Source organism: Channa argus, chromosome 18 (genome assembly GCF_033026475.1).
Source record: "Channa argus isolate prfri chromosome 18, Channa argus male v1.0, whole genome shotgun sequence".
In the NCBI taxonomy this organism is placed as follows: Eukaryota; Metazoa; Chordata; class Actinopteri; order Anabantiformes; family Channidae; genus Channa; species Channa argus.
This window is the reverse complement of record NC_090214.1, coordinates 233,480-246,240: the sequence shown is the minus strand read 5'-3', so window position 1 is coordinate 246,240 and position 12,761 is coordinate 233,480. Positions and strand designations below refer to the sequence as shown.

The window sequence follows — 12,761 nt, the reverse complement described above, 5'->3', positions numbered from 1 at the left end:
AGCCGTATGCAAATTATTAAATCATCTAAATAAACTCCATCTGTACAGCTGTAATATTAAATATACTGCATTTACATTTTACATATACATACAGTCATTTAGCAGACACTTGCCAAAGCGACTTACAAGTGAGGTACAAGGCAGCAAAAATCTAAGTCAAGGAGAAAACATCAAAGCAAAGTCCTATCAGAAAAGTTTTTACATTTCATGAGATGCAAGTGCAAGAAAAAGCAGAAAGACTAATTATTAATTATTATTATTAGTTAAATATATATATTTTTAGATAGAATAGATTTAAGTGCATAGGAAGGTGTGGAAGAGTTCTATTTTCAGCAGTTTTTTGAATATTGGCAGTGAGTTTGCCGAGCGTTTGGTAGCTCGTTCCACCATCGTGGGATCATTGCACTTTGGTTTACTGTGGTATTACTAGATTTATTAACTGGGTTCTTCTTCCATCACTTACATCTTTTGCTGTATGGTGAAGGGACCACACAGCAAAAGATCCCACTCAAAGCTCAGTGATACCATGACGATGTAAAGAGCTGCCAAACTCTACATGCTCAGCAGCCTCACTCCCAATCTTCCAAAAACTGTTGAATACAGAGCTCTTCCGCAACTTTACTTTAATGTTTTCCTTACTTGAAAATCACTTTTAATAAAAGCATCTGCCAAATGAGTAAATGTAAACGTGAAAAAATCTAACTGAATACAAGAAAACAGTTCCATAAATGCATGTTTAGCAAAATGTGATCACAATATTGAAAAAGTGAATTTTACCATTGTCAGGCAGCCCGACTCCTGTACATAGTGGACATGATTAGGTCCTTTTCTAATGCCTTTCAGTAGTGGTGGGAGCCACCATTCTGACTTACAGTTTTAAACGTGGTCAGATGTGTATCTAAAGCTAGTCTTAGCCTTCATCGGTCTAAGTTTCTGTTCCACTGTTCACAAGAAAAATGGTGAACTTGTCCCTACAAGAAAATAATTCAAAAAGAACAGATCACAAACGTAAACATTTAAGTATTTTATTAGGAATCATTGTACAGTTCATTAAACACTGGTATTTTCTGTGTGCAGTTTACTGTGACTGGACCAGGAACACTCGGCGTTCTCCTTCCAGCTCGCTTCCTGTGTGTCGTAAACCTCCTGTCAATCATAGTCACGTGATCAATAGTAAATCACAGTGATCGGTGAAGAATCAGGACTGGGGTCTGTGGTTCTGTTACCTTCTTCCAGATGGGGATGTTGGCCTTCAGCTGGGAGATGCAGTGCTGGACCGCCTGCTGGCCATCATGGCGATGAGGAGAGGAGATCGCAATGACAACACTGGCCTCACCCACCTTCACCCACCTAAAGTAGAGAGTTAGACACTGATCTGAACAGGGCCAAATCAGACCACCACGGCAGCCTCACTACGACAACTAGCATTAGCAGTTAGCCTTAGCAGCTCACCCCAGCCGGTGGTGGACACAGATGTGGGCAATGCTTGGCCAGCGCTCTCTGATGTCAGCACACAGTTTGTTGAACTCTGATTGGGCCATGGGCTCATAGGCCTCATATTCCAGACCAACCACCTTCCTGCCCCCCACCTCGTCCTCACGGGTTGTACCTGGAGAACCGCACACAGTCAGTGAGCCCTGAACACAGAACTAGAAGAAACATTTGTCCTTTTCATGTAATATTAAAACTTATGTGTATGAACAATTGTATTATCCGCTTTGACAGTTTACTTATTTCTCATTCTTTCAAAATATTTTTCCCACCAAATCTTTTGTAATATTCAATGTGTGTAGTTAACCACTGACTATAAATATTTCAACGATCTTCTCGAATATTACTTTTTTATAACTTTTTTCTCTGTATAGATAGGATCTTTTCTTTAAAAAATTCCCAATGATGTTAAAACAAGATTATTTTGCGTTGTAAAAAATATTGAAACTTTTTGAAAGTTTTGAAAGTTTTAAACATTTCTTTGAGGAATAACAAAAAAGACATTTAGCATAAACATATAAAGAAACTAAAAAATCTATATTATAGATGTTATATTAAAAATTTAATGTGAACCTAGAAATACTGAAATGGCTCCACATGAAGCACTGTTGACAGTGTCGACTATGTCCTGCATGGACAGACAATCACGGGTCAGCTTAAAGACATCTCGCTGCTCCTCCACCATCTGAGAGAAAAACAACACGGGGTCAAAGTTTATCAATAAGAAAAATAAGGATGATATTTTAATTCATCGGAATGTGTGAATCAATTTCAAGAGACTAAACACTACAAACAGGTCTAATGAGTAGTGTTTCTAAATCTGCCATCAGCTAACATCTGGCCCCAGATCAAATTAATTAAATCGCTCATTTACCATGTGTCTCATGTTTTATCCTCCGCTGAGTGGCGGCACCACAGCCACCTCGTCCCCGTCTCCCAAAATCAGCAACTGGTCACTGATGGGAACGTACTGCTGACACACCGCCAAGACCACGTGATCCTGCAGCACAGAAAGTCTAAAAACATACACACAGAAAATCTGTTTACATCACAGTGAGACTGACCTCAAAATCATTTTCAACCTAAACTTTAATGAATGGTATTAGAAAGATTCGTTGTCCACTGGGACCTGAGGATGTAGATTTGCAGAACCGAAGAGTCAGTCGAACCAGAGATGGTATAAACCTCACCTGCCTTCCATCATCATGGGGAATGTGTGATCTCTCCGTAATACAACGGACGAGTTATCAGTGTTGATGAAGTGTCAGAGAGTGTACCAGCAATGCAAAGTTAGCACCACCAACAGGAGCTGCTCAGTAAAATGCAATGAATTAGTCTCCATGGAAATGGATGAGGTATCTGTACCTTGGGTGTCGCTGGAGCAACAGTCTCCAAAGGTCCCGGCTCCTGATTGGTGTTGGGACGTCGTCAATCTCCTCTTCCTTCACTCCGGTCAGCTCCACACTCTTAGCGAAGTACAACACAAACACCTGTAGAGGAAAAGATTTCAAAATAAATTGCTACTACATCCTGTCATTGCATTAGACCTAAAGCCACAGTTTTTAAGTTTTAAAAACATGACTTAGTAGATATGCTCCAAACATCTCAACATGGAGACATGTCCTGTGACACAGACTCACTGAACAGGACTGGTAGCAGTGAAGAGATATTTACTTCTAACATTTGTGAGTGAGGCTTGTCCTGTTGACCAATCAGAGCAGGTCAAATCCTGTAAGTCACATACTGATGTGAAACTATATCTTGTGTGTATCCATAAGATGTTGCAGCCGTTGACAATATTCCAATTTTATGTCCTGGATAGACTGATTTAGTCTCCAGTACACATTTAAATTCACCTTTAATCATTTGTCAGAAGCTTTTATCCAAATTGATGTGCAGTGAGACACAAGGCAGCAAACAAATCTCAGTAAAGGAGAAAACATTAAAGCAAAGCACTTTGAGAATAAGTGTTTCTGTGTCATGAGATGCAAAAAAAAATATTTCTTAAGAGTATTTAAAGTGAACATGTATTTTATAATTTAGAAAAAAACTATCTCTTATAAATAAAAGTTCAGAACTCCAAAGTTGTATAGAAATTTACAAAAGTTATTAAATCAGCTGGATTCCTTTGGACATTTCACTGATAAACTTCCTGTATGAACAAACACAGTCTGGACTAAAGTGAACAGGAAATTTTGCTGGTGTTCTATGTAAAACCACAGAAAGAGGATCGATCAGCCAAAAACCTGCTGAGCCGGTGTATAATCTAGTTCAGCTGAAGATCACATGATTCATTTTGATTTTGAACTATAAAATACTCCAGTCACACTCACACATACTTGATACAATACTTGTACATAACTTGACTTTAATATTCAGATGAGGTTGATTCATTGTGAAGTAAATACTACTGCAGTACTGTAGTAGTGACTAAAATAATAATTTTATCATTAGACAGATTTAACAATCATAAACACATCCTAAATCTCAAATAAAAAAACTGAGGCAAACTGTTTTGTTACCATGGACGAGTGTGAGGTCCAGGACTGTGTGTCTAAAGAGTTATTTATCAATCCATCATCACCAAGGACGTGGGGGCTGGAGTCTATCCCAACTGTCACTAGGTGAGAGGTGGGGTCCACCCTGGACAGGTCTCCAGTCTTTTTTAAGGCCAACACAGACTGACAACCATTCACACCTACAGGCAATTTGAAGTCACAAACGAACCTAACATGCGTGTGTTTGGACTGTGGGAGGAAACCCACACAACCACAGGGAGAACATGCAAACTCCACACAGAAAAGCCACAGTTGTTCAAGGATTCGAACCAGCCACCTTCTAGTTGTGAGAGGGCAGCGCTAAAGACTCCACAGTGCTGCCAAATTACTAATATTTTATTCAGAATGATATGAATATTATAATCTTAGTATTATTGAGGTTGCGGGTTCTTCTGTCACGTGAGTATGAACACCACGTTCCACCTCGTGAGAAACACGAGGAGTCGGCCCTAAGCCAACGAGTTCTACAGAGTTCTGAAACGTAACCTGAATCTATTTACGGACAGAACTGTGGTTGGATCCAAACCGACTTCCCGCATTAAGTCAAAGTGTGTTACGTCCATTATAAATTTTAACGTGATTTAAGTGGATGGTGTTCGTAGTGAAGCAGGGACGGACTCACCCACACACTCATACATCCTGATGACGCTATAACAAAGGTGTGACACTCACCTTTGCAGTCATGAAGATGTTAGATTAAAAACGTCGAAAGAAACGTTGTCTGTTTACATGGGACGTCACTTCCTGTCGCGCAGCGGTTGGCTCCGTTTTCTTTTTCTGTGTGTTTATTACCGGTGATCAGACAGTGGGGGCACTACTGTCGCGCGTCTGACTCACACAGACCAACCTCACAGAGAAACTCTGGGGAATTTGGGAAATTATTTGGACATGAGACTCATTCTCTATTAACAATGAGAATAAGACATAGTACAGGAGAACATGTGGCTTCACTGCAGCTTTTCCAACTTGCATAATAAAAGTCTGCATGATACTGATGTTGCGTTGCAATTCACAGACACACAGCAGGAAGCAGCAGAGGGCGTCCTCTGTCCACGCAAAACCAGCGGTACCCTCTCTGACACACACACACACACACACACACACACACAAACAGACTCATCTGTGGGTGGGAGGTGAAATTAAAAAAAAAAAAAATTTCAGGTTTTACCTGCATGGTTAAAATTAAAATGCCTTCAGTGACTAATAAATGAGACAATTAGAACATTGTAGTGGTTAGAGATTACTTTATAAGAGTTAATGTAAAAAATAATATACTAAATTAATCTATTATAATTTTACTATAATCTATAATAAAATATATAATATATAAGTTGTATTACATGTAAATAAGAAGGCATACTCGTAAATTGTATGCTTGTAGGTTGTTTATTGGAGACAGGAAGTCTTTGTGTGTGTGTGTGTGTGTGTGTGTGTGTGTGTGTGTGTGTGTGTGTGTGTGTGTGTGTGTGTGTGTGTGTGTGTGTGTGAATGATAACAGAGAGGTTCAGGATGACCTGGCATTTGTCCAGGTCATCCCGGTCCAGGATTAAACAGTTCCCAGTAACTATCTGGAAAACAGTAGTTTGGCAAGGAACAGGAGGGAAACAGGAAATGGTGTTTGTCCCTAAAAGTGTTGCTAAGGAGGAGAGAGTTAGTGAAAGTGTCGCGTAATAGCAGCTGGAAGAACTGGGATAAAAATAGAATGTGGACCCCTACATGAGTCCCAGTGTCTCCCTGTCACAATGTGTATTTTCAACAGTTTTATTTCTCTTTATGTTTTATTACTTATTGCTAAATAATTCATAAATTGAAGAACTGAATGTTGATGGTTGGTGAAGTGGTTCCCTCCTTAAATCTGTACATGGATTAAACTGAACAAAAGATTGGACTTCTTTTTAACTGTGTTTAAATACTCAGTTTTTTAATCAGGGTTCACTGCAGTACTGCTACTTTTGGACTTAAAGTACATTTTAGTGCATGACCTTAGTACTTCAGCTTTAGTAAAGTGATACTTCTACTTTTAGTGCTTTATTTATTCAGTTAAGGAAGTAAATTTCTGGACTTTTACTTCACTAAGTTATATAATTTTACCACCTCGGCATGTTTAATTTAAAACACATTCACCCTGTATTCATATTCTGAAAGTAACAGTACTTCAAATTATCCTTATGAATAGTATACATACTACAGTAAAGCTACCAATATACATTTTTAAAAATGTTTGTTCTGGGAGGTTTCAATTTCCAAATATTAAAGTGGAAACAGGAAATCTGAAGAGAGAAATCTGAGCTGTAACAGCAAGTGTGTGGATAGAAAAAGGTCTGTTTCAACACCTTGTTGACTACCACAATGTCCCCAGTTGCATCATTTGTCCCTCTGGATCAGTGTCTCTATCCCCATACATGGAGCCACTCAGACTGAGAAGCAGATGTGGAATTATTTAGATCTTCAGTATTTGAACATGCAGTTTTTCATCTATAGTTTTCCATGTATACTGTACAGCTCACATGTAAAAGTAGATATCAGAAGATTAAAAAGAATGAGGACCGGACCCACCATCATGTTCTCTTTGTTTCCTTTTTGTAAAAGAGAAACTTTAGCCAACCTGCCTTGGAGAAATGAAAGTGGAACTAAATTTGACACACACGCACACACACGCACACAGACCATGGCCAATAACAAAACAAGAATGGGAAAGAGGTTGGTCTGTTGAGTCAGTGTGGGCTGGTCCCATCTGGGCTGTGTATAAACTGCAGGAGGAAGCTGAACCCATGATATCACTCGGTCATCTTTCATGAGTCTTTGTGAAACCATGGGGGTTCAGAAACTTGATAACCTGGTTGACGAATCAAAGTTGTTAGAGGATATTACATTAAAAAACACAGACATTGTCATTGATGCTCCAAATGTGTACTACTTTTTGTATTTTAACTCAGTTCCAAAGTTGGACCAGAGCCATGGTGGAGATTATTCTGGATTCAAAGAGGAGGTCTGTCGATTCTTTCAAGCTCTGCAGGATTGTAAAGTGACACCACATGTGATTCTGGATGGAGGCTCAGGTCCTGAAAAGTTCGAAACTCTCAAGTCTCGTCTGCAAAATAAACTTGTAAATGCAAAGAAAATGGCTGAAGGGAGCCCTGACAGCAACATCTTACCTCCACTTATCAAAGATGTCTTCAAACAAGTCTTAACTGAAAGAAACCTGCAGTTTGAAGAGAGTTTTGGAGAGGCAGACCCGAGGATTGCTTCTCTGGCAAATGAGCTGGGCTGTCCTGTGTTGTCTCATGATTCTGATTTTTACATCTATGACCTGGAAGGAGGTGTCCTTCCTCCCAGCAAGTTTCTGTGGAAGGTGACTGAAGGCGGTCAAATCACTGCCAAGTGCTACAGACGTTCAGAGTTTTGTACCCGTTTCAGCATCGACCCTGCTCTCATGTCAGTGTTTGCTTCAATAGCAGGAAATGATTATTCAAGACTGGAAGACAAAGGAAAGTTTGTAAAAAAATATCCTCCATGTAAAATGTCTAACAATTGGAAGCTCGATCGCCTTCGTGCTCTGCTGGAGTTCCTGAGTACAGTGAACCTCAGGAATTTGCAGGATTCAGAGGAGAAACAGAAGAAGGCTTTGAAAGAAGCTTTTATGTTAGTTAATGTCCAAATGGATGAGAGACCTTTCCTCGAGTCCATCAGAAAATACAACATAGGTCCCGTCAAAGCAGAAACTCATGGTGGAGTCCTGGCTCAGTGGATGTGTGATAAAATTCAGGAGGGCAAACTCACCTCCTTCGTCACAGATGTTCTGCATCACAAGAGGATGATGTTGACTCCGCTTGTAGAGGACTTTTCTCAGCCCAGTAGTTACTCTGCTGCTCTGCATATCAGACAGTACTTCTATGGACTGTTACTAGGACAGGAGTTGTGCACTGAGTTTGACAGAGTTGATGAAAAATCTGTGTCCCAAAAAGACGTCCGTCCTCTCCATCCCAGTGTAAGTCAGGACAAACTGCAGCAGCTGCAGCTACAACATCTGGATCAGGTACTGAGGTTCATTCATACATCTGTCATTACACTGACTGATGTCATGACTTCATGGCTGTTTTGTGATTTAAATAAATAAGTTGTTGTCAGTGTAATATGTGTCTGTTCAGGCTCCTGAGGATTTGCGTCGTCATGTATTGATGGAAGCTCTGGAATCTCCTGATTTAGTGTTAGGAAACGTCCCCGACCACATGAAGCTGCCGCTTTGTGTGACCAACTTCTGGTGGAAGTATCGCCAGAGAAATCACACCACAGCTCCAAACAAGCAGTACGTTTGTGCTCTGTTGCTGGGGTTTGTGTATGGAGAACACCTGGATCCACGTGAGTCAGTCACACTTATTTAAAGGCCAAAGTCCTGCAGAAACAGTACTGTATGTGAATATATCCATAGATCCATCCTGGACTTTGTCTTTACAGTGCAGATAAAAGTAATAACATCCCTCTACCAATAAATGTTAATTAAAAATATAAATGTAAAAAGCCCCACAGTTAGTTAAACAGAGATCTGCTGAGTGCATCAGATTCTGAGGTGAATACTTACTTATATGAATGCTATAAATGCTGGACATCACCAAACAGATAACCACAGAAGCTTTGCGGGACACTTTAGTTACACCAGGCTTAAACAGAAAAGATTTAGACAGTTACTGTAAAATTCATAGTAAGATATGAAAGCAGACTTGTAGATCTGCTCTCTTGTGTTTGTCAGCAGGTGGGGAATTTAATAGGAGGATGGAAGCTTTAAAGGACGAAGGGAACATGCTCCAGCTGCAGCCAGATGTGGCTCATGCTTTCTGCCAGTGGCAGTGCTGCTTCAGACAGAGTCTCCATCTCAACCAGCTGCTGTGTTTCCCTCTAACAGAACCTTACTGTTCCCGGTACAGAACCATCTTCTTGTCACGTCATCTGTTCCTCAACTCCCAGTGTTTGAAGCCCCAAATGTTACTAATGTTTAAATGACTTCATATTTGAATGAGAAAATTTGATTTTCTTCCTTCTCAGACTTTACTGTGGACCTCTGCTGCACCGACTGACTGCTGAATCTGAGATCAAACCTGACACCATTAAAGGACTGATGAATGAAAAGCAGAGAGGATTGTTTGACATCATACATCATTCACTGGAGCATGAAGCTTTACGGCAGGAGCGGAGAGGAAGGAAACATAAGATAGAAAAAGAACTTGACAATAATATGCAGAAGAAAAATCGTCATAATGTTGAGAGTAAATGAAGAACTACTTTGTGAAATACGATAAACTTTGTCCCGTTTTTTAAGCTGCAGTGCTTAGTAATAGATTACATATATTGTAGTATTATTGTATGTTACTTACTGTCCATATTACTATTATATTATATTATTGTATTACTATATTGTTCTGTGTTTCTTCATTTATGCTTGTTGATTGTTTATCAGAGACACAGGAAGTGTGTGCGTCAGTGATAACATAATGAGACAGGACGACCTGGGCGTTTGTCCCAGAACTAAATAGTTCTCGGTTAAACAATACGTGGGATAGAATTCTTGGCACGGAATAGTAGAAAACCAGGAGATGGTGCTTATGTAAGAGAAAGGGAGAAATTAGAGGAGTTTTTGATTATTAGGAGTCTGAGCAAGACCAGGAGGTGAAGGACTGTTCATCTGTTCTGGCTCACACACCCTTGCTCTCTGCAGATAGCCAGGTGTTTTCTGTACCATGCCTTGTGTATCAATATTGTAATAATAAATGATTGATTGAACTATATTGATCTCTTCTTGTCCTTTCATCTGCCACCACAGAATTGGCGTCACGAACATAGGAAAAGGAGCCGATGTAGGCTGACCTAAATCGGCACACACTTTTCATTTCTCTCTGTGAGTGTATGATGGGTGTGTGTGTGTATGTGAAGAAGAGAAATGTGTATTAAAATTGGGGGTATTGAAATTGGGGTTAAAATCCACTGACAGGAAGTATGGTTTTTATTTTACTGTGGTTTGATTTGCATGTTTTTCTAAAGCCCTTTGTTTGAAAAATTGAGATAGTTTATCTCCCCCAGTGAATACCCCAGTATTCAGTTTGAACTGAATACTGGGGTGTGGCAGCTGAGTGCAACCAGTGCAACCTGCACTTGCACTGGTCAGAGCCATACTGGAAGTGAGTTGTGAATTTAGATGTGAGCTCCACCAACACCCCTCTGATGAGCAATGCTGAGCAGTCCTACACACTTAGAGTAGAGAAGCTTTGAAGCATTAAACCTATTTTTCTACATTTATACTTACAAGCATATTTTGATATACATTTTAAATTTGTAAGTTTGCTGAATAATTTAAACCTGTTGCCTGTGTGATACAAATTGGAACCTCTCTGTACCATTGTACAATAAATCAATTTTGTTAATATATGGACTTATATGTGGTCTGAGTTTATCCACGACAATTTTGGTGTCACACACAAGATCATGAGCCCAATTACAGGAGTCTTGCTGCTTTTTGCCTACCTACTTCAGATGGGGCACGAGTGGCCACAAGGTAAAAGTTTGCCTTTTGCAAATGTCTAGAAGCCCTCTGGACTGGGAGGTTAAAAGAGATAAGACCATCCAAACCTGATTGGCTGTCATTCAAGAACCTATTTGCCTATGAATTTAGAGGCAACCCAACATTTGTGATGATCTTTTCATGTCACATACTGAAGCTTCACAGCCTTAATTATTCCTGATCTTCTGATATTTACTTTTAAAAACAGCTCAGAATACCTCTAATCACTGGGTCTTAGAATGGACACCACCCTAGGTCCAGGCTCAAGGTCCAGTAACTGCCACTGTATGGACAGCTGTGGAGGAGCCTCCTAATAAACTCAAACCATGGAATTCAGGACAGGTAGACTTGACAGACAGGCACTGGGATGGAATGGCCTGATTGACAGTCACAGGCAGTCCATCTATGCCGTGTTCTTCTGCCAGCTCACAGCCTCAAGTTTCCTGTCTTCTCCACTGGTTTTCAGTGAGATGTCTCTCTAAACTGTTTCTGCTCTGAATCAAACTAAATAAGCTAAAATCTAATGAAAACAAAACGATGACTTCAAACATAAAATAATGTTTATGAAACCAGAAAATTCCTGCAGAAAGAAGCTGAGTTGTTAATTACAAACAAAAACAAAAAATAAAATAAAACTTTTATGAAAACAGCAAAGTCCTTAATCACAAATGTTTTCAAACTGCTTACTAACAAAATAATTAAATTCCCTAAAAGACAGATTCACAGTTTTACACGTCTGCCTTCAAAAACCAAGGCATGAAAAGTGAGTTGTTGTCACGCAGCAGTTCTGCAGTGGGAACTTGTGGGCAGCTAGAAACTATGGACGAAGCAGAGCTACAAAGTCCCATTAGGGCCACTGCAGGAATCAGTCCACGGTCAGTATGGATGTGAGGACTGATACGTTCAGTGTTCAGCTGACTGATGTTTGAGGAGCAAAGGAAAATTTGTTGAAGAAATAATAAAAGTTCCTTACCACAGTAATATGTACATTTTATATGTGCTGGAACATTAAACAAAGACATTATATGATGCTTGTTGACTTTAATTTGTCTCCAAATTAAAGTGGACTTAATGACTGACCTGTATCCGTGTGTCTGGGCTTTGGGCCCCAGTAACCTCTCTCACAAATTAGAGAAGTGACGCGCTTGGAGCTGAGAGCCACACACAGTGACTTCACAAGTGAAGTCAAAAAAGTCCTACTCCCTACTCCCTGAGCTCCCTGAGCTCCGTCCTCTTCACACCCAGGTTGTAGGTAACTAGCTCCATGTCCTCCCATCTGCCCGGCTTCTGTCCCCTGCAGGTCTGGAGAGATACGACAGCACATGGACATGAGTCCCCACATCAGTCCTCTGTTCAGGTCAACAAACACAGGCCGACACAGATGTCTACAGTAGAAATACAGGTTCACCAACAGAAAAATCAGTGTCAAAATAATGGTTTTGATGATACGAGCTGCTCGATCCACTGAAAGTGAATGTACAGAAAGTTATTCTGAGAATAAATTGAAGCTCCTGAGTCTTCAAAGTTAAAGCCCCAGTAAGCAGGAATGGGTACCTTGGTATAAGATGTGTCCACCTTCACGCTGCAGTAATATTACAGGGTTCTAATGACTCTCCTCTCTCTCCATTCTGAAGCAAAGTTGCATGTTGAATTAAATATTCATATTCAGTTTTCCTTCTATGCACCGATCAAAGTTTCCACAAAAACAACAGAAAAGCTTTTAATTACAAGAACCTGATTAATCTTGGATTAACAACAAACGTAAGAAGAACCAACATAAGAACACGTTATTACCACTTTGTTTCGTGAGCAGAGTGATTGACAGCTGGCTGGGTGTAGGTGTGTGCTGTGTTGGAGCTTGAAGGAGCCTCCTGGGTACTGTGGCTGGACAGAGCAGTTGATGACACTTGAAACCCCTGCTGCTGGGGCTCAGAGACCCCGTCCATGGAGGACGACACAGATATGACTGGTGTGTCTGCAAACACAGATGATGATTAGCTGAACCACACAGACTTTATTGACACACACCCACAGAACCAGGATTGGTCTGTTTCATTAATACAAAGTCTGTGACCATACAGAACCTGAATTATCCAGTAAAATACCTTGAATCATCAATTGACTGTCATTCAGCTTATGTATTTTAGAGCAAGCTGGGTTTT

The 12,761-nt window shown here is 40.1% G+C and overlaps 3 protein-coding genes across 7 annotated transcripts; 1 reads left to right on the top strand and 2 right to left on the bottom strand.

Moving 5' to 3' along the window:
• Window positions 1-1,011: 1,011 nt before the first annotated feature.
• LOC137103501 (molybdopterin synthase catalytic subunit) lies at window positions 1,012-2,507 on the bottom strand. Its single transcript, XM_067483908.1, has 5 exons — window positions 2,366-2,507; window positions 2,065-2,176; window positions 1,453-1,609; window positions 1,227-1,350; window positions 1,012-1,146 (listed from the first exon to the last, which is right to left on the bottom strand). Exons 1-5 carry the CDS (start codon window positions 2,375-2,377, stop codon window positions 1,051-1,053), a joined length of 501 nt encoding a protein of 166 aa, XP_067340009.1. The 5' UTR covers window positions 2,378-2,507; the 3' UTR covers window positions 1,012-1,050.
• On the bottom strand, window positions 2,368-4,869 carry LOC137103502 (molybdopterin synthase sulfur carrier subunit). Of its 3 annotated transcripts, none has more exons than XM_067483909.1 (3): window positions 4,722-4,869; window positions 2,857-2,981; window positions 2,368-2,507 (listed from the first exon to the last, which is right to left on the bottom strand). In XM_067483909.1, the coding sequence occupies exons 1-3, from the start codon at window positions 4,731-4,733 to the stop codon at window positions 2,381-2,383; spliced, it is 264 nt and encodes an 87-aa protein (XP_067340010.1). In that variant the 5' UTR covers window positions 4,734-4,869; the 3' UTR covers window positions 2,368-2,380. The 3 variants fall into 3 exon arrangements, with proteins under 3 accessions (XP_067340010.1, XP_067340011.1, XP_067340012.1); XM_067483910.1 differs by having other exon boundaries at window positions 4,672-4,784; XM_067483911.1 differs by lacking the exon at window positions 4,722-4,869 and adding an exon at window positions 4,014-4,141.
• Window positions 4,870-6,805: 1,936 nt separating this feature from the next.
• Window positions 6,806-9,829, top strand: LOC137103496 (single-strand DNA endonuclease ASTE1-like). 3 transcript variants are annotated; one of them, XM_067483901.1, is made up of 4 exons: window positions 6,807-8,085; window positions 8,198-8,408; window positions 8,797-8,965; window positions 9,090-9,829. In XM_067483901.1, the coding sequence occupies exons 1-4, from the start codon at window positions 6,844-6,846 to the stop codon at window positions 9,316-9,318; spliced, it is 1,851 nt and encodes a 616-aa protein (XP_067340002.1). In that variant the 5' UTR covers window positions 6,807-6,843; the 3' UTR covers window positions 9,319-9,829. The 3 variants fall into 3 exon arrangements, with proteins under 3 accessions (XP_067340004.1, XP_067340002.1, XP_067340003.1); XM_067483902.1 differs by having other exon boundaries at window positions 6,808-8,085; window positions 8,800-8,965; XM_067483903.1 differs by lacking the exon at window positions 8,797-8,965 and having other exon boundaries at window positions 6,806-8,085; window positions 9,090-9,258.
• The last annotated feature ends 2,932 nt before the right edge of the window (window positions 9,830-12,761 follow it).